Source organism: Mchenga conophoros, linkage group LG3, assembly GCF_057382185.1.
Source record: "Mchenga conophoros isolate Kocher_MC1m ecotype Shallow Benthic linkage group LG3, M_conophoros_male_GT1.1, whole genome shotgun sequence".
NCBI classification, from domain to species: Eukaryota; Metazoa; Chordata; class Actinopteri; order Cichliformes; family Cichlidae; genus Mchenga; species Mchenga conophoros.
In genome coordinates, this window is record NC_140528.1 from 23,463,401 (window position 1) to 23,470,414 (window position 7,014).

Here is a 7,014-nt window from a genome sequence, read left to right on the forward strand (position 1 = left end):
AATGATGGAGCAGTGATGTGAGTGCTGAGCTGTGACATGGAGAAGAGTCATGGACAGTTAGAGATGGTCATCTCACCTCTGAGCTTTGGTCTGGCTCTCATGTTCCCCACACAGAGTGCTTTTAGAGGGAGGGACTCCCTCCTCTCTGTCCTCACACTGATCCATGCTGCTCAGTTCACATCAGCTCACACACACTTTCTACCTTCACCTGCAGAGGAAACACAAATCAGCCCAGCGACACACTGACTGACCCACTCAGCACCCACTGATTGATTCAGACACGTTTTAATCCCCAAAAGTTGATTCTGTTCATCTGGATGTTTTCAGTGGGAGAAACGTTTCATGACTCATCCAGGTGACTCCTTCAGTCTCAGCTGACTGCAGGTTTCCAACCTTATAAACAGGACATTTGCACAATGGCTGGGAGGTCATGACCATTGATCAACAACCACTGATCAATGGCCATGAGTCCCATTCACAGAGAGTTGGGGAATGTCTGCAATCACAGCATTACTAACCTAACCCTTACCTGGATGATTGAGCATCCAGACACTTTTTAATATTTTACTAATTTCTGAAGCTTTTTACCAACTTTGATCAAATTGGTCTGCTGTCATTTTATTGTTGACAAAAAGAGATTTTGAGTTTGAGTGTTGACGTTTCCATGTGGGACTGTTGCTGCAACACCAGGATGTTACTACAGAATACACTTTATATTGTGAGCACTTGGATGTTAGTCCAGTGGTCCTAAACTGACACACCTGCACCTGGATTCATTCTGACCAGATTTTAACCCAACAGTGTTTCATACTTAATACATCAGACACAAACTCTGCAGCTGTCATTGTCATCAACTGCTACTATGTAAGGAGTTGTTTTGATCGAAACTATATGTGACGTAGCAGAAATATATATACACATGCAGCTTGTGATTTTTTTTTCAGAGCTGTGGGTGCATGATAGCGCCTAACAGTTCTCCGTTCCCGGGAATGTAAAATAAAGATCATTTTTTGAGTTTGACCACTTTGAGCCCAGTTTTTCTTCGCCGCCAAAAGAATGCAAAGAACTGAATTTAATAAGACGATCAACTGCGCCACAACATTCACGAAAGCGAAAGTAAAAGCGACGGAAGGAAACGCCCAGAGAGGCGTTTGAGGGACGGTCAGAGTCAGGAACCTCAGAAACGCATCAGGCTGGAGTTTAATTCTGTTTTCATCTTTAGAAACATCTGGAAATAGTTATAAAAACGCTGCGTAATAAAGAAAAATAGTGTAGATTAGTTTGAGTTGTGTTTAGCTGAGCTGTGTCTTTAATCTGAAGTTCATTTTGTGGAGGAGCAGCAAGACTTTCAGTGTTACTCTCAGAGAAAGCCTCCCAAATGTCTGTTGTCTTAATAGTGGAATTATCTGGAAAATGAACCAGTTCTTATGAGCTGCTTTTCTGTATGAGCAGTCAAAGCATTTTATACAGCATGCTTCATTCACACAAGCACTTCTTTTTCTAACAATGACACTATGATGGATGCATCGGAGAGCAAGTCGGGGTTCCACATCTTGCCCAAGGATACCGTGGCGTGCAGACTGGAGCAGCCAGGGATCAAACCTCCAACCTTCCAGTTAGTAATTCTACCTGCTGAGCTACAGTCTGTACTTCCTGAACAACACACCCTCCTTTTGTTTCTTTATTTCCAGTAGCAACCAGGACCATAATGAACCCTGACTCCAACAGACACTCAGGAGCCACCTGCCCAGTAAGTCACCCGCTAACTGCAACTATCAGAGCCCTGACCTTCTGCAGAGACGAGTCACACTGAACACAGCAAGTGTCCCTGCTCTCAGATACAAAACCTGCCTTTAAAAGTTCAGAGTAATGAAATCAGCAGTTCTGATTCTAGAATCTGTAGTCTCACACACATGTGCAGAGCACTTTTGTTGTTTTGGTTCACATCAGGTGATATTCTGCTGCAAACAACTAATGAGAACATTTTATGAAAGCTTTGAGTGTCCATCAGGATCCTGTAGAAACAGCTTCCATGTCAAAGATCAATATTCTGAATTCTGTTTTGAAAGAAAAAGATTTCTAGAAAATTCTCTAAAGAATTCACCATCTGTTTTGTTTTCTAAAACAGATGGTGTTTTAGAAGCTACCTGGTTTCTCCACCGGTTTTTCTTTATTTTTTTTAAGGAGGTCTGGTTTCCCCACCAGTTTTTTAATTATTCTAAGGAGGTCTGGTTTCTTCGCCAGTTTTTAAGGAGGGTTAAGGATGGTTGCTCCACCGAAAGGAGGTTTTTCCTCTGCCGCTGAGGGCGTTGAGTGTTTGGTTTATCCACCAATATGTAAGGAGGATAGAGCTCTCATTGGTGGGTAAACGCACGTGTGAGCGAGTGCGGGCCAGACGTGGTCTGTGTGAGTGTGACTGATTGTTGTCTTGTAATGGGGAATAAACTGGGTAATTCTGCCTTGAAAGGGGATGGAATACATTGCAAAGTATTCACTGGGCAGCACGTAGTATGTAGATCATTGAAGGAAGAAAGTAATGAATTTGTGCACAAAGCAGATGGAACAGTGAGTGTGACTGTGTCTGACGTCACTGTGTGTGTGAGACACAGAGAGGTGTGAAAGACAAACATCCACACTCAGCCTGCAGTTCTGTTCTGTGATTCTACATTTGACTATCCGTTGAGTTTGGTGTGCACTTCTGCTTTGTTCAGATGCATTTAGATACATCACCTCCACTCTGGGTGGCTGTAGCTCAGGTGGCAGAGCAGGTCAGCCACTAATCAGAAGGTCGGTGGTTCGATCCCAGGCTGCACCCTGGCTGCATGCCAAATATCCTTGGGCAAGATACTAACCCCGTGTTTGCCTACTGGTGGTGGTCAGAGGGCCCGGTGGCGCCTGTGTCCGGCAGCCTCGCCTCTGTCAGTGCGCCCCAGGGCAGCTGTGGCTACAATGTAGCTTGCTATCGCCAGTGTGTGAATGTGTGTGTGAATGGGTGGATGACTGAATGTAGTGTAAAGCGCTTTGGGGTCCTATGGACTAGAAAAGCGCTATACAAATGCAGGCCATTTACCATCTCCTGTCTTTCCTTCTCTACCATTGCCTCCTAACTGCGGATGGGCACCGGTATCTGATGTCATTATGGCACCGGGTCTGACATAAACGGTAGTAACCAGACTGAAAAGCAGTGCACATTTTGGTGCTTTTTTTCCTGAGATGTCATACACTTTGGATTCTAGCCAATCATTTTACCTTTCCAAGGATAGTAGGCGGGCCCCGGTACGTATGTTCTTTTAGAGCAGAGCGACAGATTAAAAATGCCCAAGGCTAAGCGGTCAAAGTCTGGCTGTACTTCACAGCAAAAGATGCAAACTCAGCAGCCTGCAACAAGTGCTTTAAGATGATACTGTGCAAAGGAGGTAACACCTCGAATCTGGTGAAACAGGGAGGCTGTAGCTCAGGAGGTAGAGCTGGTCACCTACTGGTCGGAAGGCTGATGGTTCGATCCCAGGCTCCTCGTGCCAAGTATCCTTGGGCAAGATACTAACCCCAACTTGCTCTCCACATTCAGAGTGTGAATGTACTTAGAAAGCACTGAGTACAGATAAAGTGCTGGTGTGATTGGGTGAATGTGGCATGTTGAGTACTCTGGGAGAGTAGAAAAGCGCTATATAAGAATCAGTCTGTTTACCATGAAACACCCGGCGACGCATAGTGGTTTTTTTTTAAAGCCGAGAAATGCACCGTATTTGATAGCTTCCTGCAAGACCTCACACCGAGCACAACTACTGCGGGTGTGGTGCCTGTTATCGGACACGGAGTTAGCAACATCCCCCAAGAACCTGAAGAGGAGAGTCCTGGCCCCTAGCCCTGCCAGAGGAGCAGAAATGATGAGGATGATGACGGCAGCAGCAGCCGTTCTTCTCTGCGTGTGTAGCTTAATGTCGTTTGTGTGTAATTTACGTTGAGTAGGCTAACCACGTTATTACATTAATGTAAGGTGAACAAGCAAACACCGTTGTAGTTACATGCTGCTGTCTTCTTGTTTGATAGAGTGATACCATATATGCCCTATAGCTGCACAAAAGGCTAACATTGTTATCTTTTTACAAAAAAAACAACAAAACATGAGCGGTTTCAGGACAAAGTTTGTGTTCTCCATTCTTTAAGCACCGGTTCCAACCAAAGGAGGTATCTTGTATCAACAGAAAAGGCTAACTTGGTTATCATTTTGCAGAAAAAAAGAGACTGCTAAAAATAAAAACATGAGAGGTTTTTGGACAAAGTTTGTGTTCTCCATTCTTTAATCACTGATTCGAGCACCGATTAAGCACAGGCACTGTTTCAAAAGTACCGGTTTGGCACCGGTATCGGATAAAACCTAAACGATACCCATCCCTACTCCTAACATGCCTCCTTCCTCCTCTTCCTTTTCTTTCAGCCATCAGTAGCATGACAGTCTTATTCATTATGATCCACGCATTTTATTTGGTAAAGCTTTAGTTCAGAAGGCCCTTACTAATGCAACACTCCCCATTTACCCAGGCTGGCACTTGGAGTACACTGGCTTGTGGCCCCTTGTGCCAGCATTAGTGCTTTCCTCCTTTCTGCTGCTCACAATTCACCGATCACACTTTGACTATTACCATTAAAGGCTGCAGAACCTGCGTCTGAAGCCTCTGGTTTAAAAGAGTTCAAATAAATAATCCAGCTATAGTTGTCAGTATTTCCACTGCTGCACAGGAAAAAACTTTATTATAAAATAAATAATAAGAAATAAACTTTATTTTTCAAACACAAGCTTTACACAACTTGTACGTTCACACAAGCACTTTTTCCATGTGTCTAAGTGTTTCCTGTCGAACATTCACCAGGACACCATGCAGACTGGCATTAAACCACCAACCTTCTGGTTAGCAGGTGACCTGCTCGACCACCTGAGTTCCAGCCACCTCATCAAAGTGACCAATCACATTAGAATCCTGTCCTGCTTTGGGCTCCGCCTCCAAACCATCCAAAGCGGGTTTATTTGCACCATGTATGCAGGTAAACTTAAACATCCATTCAGCTGCTTCAGAAGGAAAATGTCAGCTTGTGGTTTCAGTCACAGGAAACTCACAGGTTAGAGTCCAGCCAGAGGGCTGCTGTTGTTTATCTGTAAAGTCTTTACATTTACAGAAATAAATAATTATGTGGACACATCTGGATCATCAGCAAACAGGAAACCAGGTGACCACCAGGACCAAGCTGACTGCTGACACAGAGTTCATACTCTAACTGCTAGCTGCTCTGCTAGCTAAGTTAACTGATGTTAAAGGTCAGAGTAAAGAAATGACGTGATGCTGCTGGGAGTGACACCACAGACTAGCAGCATTTAGTTACTCAGCATATAATGCAGTTAATCTGAAATCTCTTTTTCTCTCTGAAACAAAGTGACAGCAGACTGAGTCAAAGACAGAAACCTTATTTAAACACCAAATATTCCCCGGCTTCACTTCCTGATCCAGGATTCAAAGAGGACGTTGCACTTACTCAGCTTCTTCCCATGAACGTCTTCCCTCTGCAGCTCTGCTGTCTGGACCAGGTCTGTGTAGAAACAGAGACAATCTTCTGCTTCATCAGTCCTCTGTGTCTGCAGGCTGAAGTCACATTAAACACTTCACACCAGCAAAGAGTCTGAAGCTCAAAGGTCAGCTGCTGCACCTTGTGTGATATTGTTTGATCAATAATTAACCTGCAGCAGGTTTCTGCTCCAACTCCAACACACTGAACAACCCTGAGAACAAATCAGAGGATGTGGGTGTGTCTGCAAGCTTCAATAGTAAACACCTCACACCAGCAATGAGTCTGAAGCTCGCAGGTCAAAGGTCAGCTGCCACACTGTATATAATATTTCAATATGTATACAACCTGACTGTGGGTGTGTGTGCAGCCATAAACAGTTTAAACATTAAACACTGAACCATAAAAGAAGCTTAAGCTGCAGCTCACAGGTCAAAGCTCAGCTGCTGCAGCCAGTTATGACTTTACATAAATCATCATGTTTTCCCTCTCAGCACTTGGGCTGTTTTGACTCAGCTACACTATGGCAAATGGCCAATGGTTCCACAGCTGTTCTTGTTGTGTTAGGGCTGAAAAGCCCGACTTGTTCTCCTCTGCAGGTCATCAAATGCACCACAGAAGTTTGTATTTGCAGAAGCCTGTGTATGTTTGATGGCTTTATTATTCTCTGTTCAAAGACAATAAATGTGGAAAATGTCTCATGTAGTATCAGCGTCATTTAAAAATGACTGCAAACATTTAGAGAACATGTGCTGCTGTTTGTCCTTGTAACAGGGCGGCCCTTAGCGGCTGGAAACACAGTGAGACAGACCAAGGCAAGTGTAGTGGAACAAAGTATTTATTTGCTATATGGCTCTCCTTACAACAATTAACTTGTCGAGCTTCTTCACAGCACAAAAAATCCACCTCTAATGACAACTGGCAGCCTTAAATATGTTCAGCTGTCACAGACTTAACCATTATTCCACTCTCAGGTAAATTCTTAAATCCCAACCTTCCACCACAGTATACAATATATTAATTAGAATAAATAAATACATAAATACATTTCCACATTTACATATTAATAAATATTTCACACTTAATGTTACACCAAACCCAATATTATAAAAACCCAGAAACCCAAGCACAAAAAGATTCACCACACTCTCTTTACCAATGGTCTCTCCCGGAACCTTTAAATGGTGTCTGGACCCCAGGGGAAACATTTGCCCAAACACCTTGAAGAGGACACAGGCAAGAAAGGTGAGTAATCATTAACTTACAAACACTTATTTGCACCACTTTTATCCCTAGATTTCACACACACGTTTGCATTAGTTTTCCTTACTGGTAAACCTTAATCACAATCTCAATCACCATTCTTCTCTCCTGACAGACAACCACCACATTCCTTGATGAGGAGCAGCTGTGCAGGATCTGAAATAAGGCTACCAACTGATTTTAAAATTCCCA

At 43.5% G+C, this 7,014-nt stretch overlaps 1 protein-coding gene across 1 annotated transcript in view; it reads right to left on the minus strand.

The window, feature by feature from the left end:
- Positions 1 to 5,668, minus strand: part of LOC146577727 (protein NLRC3-like) — a 620,451-nt gene extending 614,783 nt beyond the window's left edge. Inside the window, exons 1-2 of the mRNA XM_085268219.1 lie at positions 5,530 to 5,668; positions 77 to 169 (exon numbers count right to left, since the gene is read on the minus strand). Of these exons, the coding sequence (XP_085124345.1) occupies positions 77 to 165 (89 nt within the window). The 5' untranslated portion in view covers positions 166 to 169; positions 5,530 to 5,668. The remainder of the gene's footprint in view (positions 1 to 76; positions 170 to 5,529) is intronic.
- Positions 5,669 to 7,014: the final 1,346 nt, after the last annotated feature.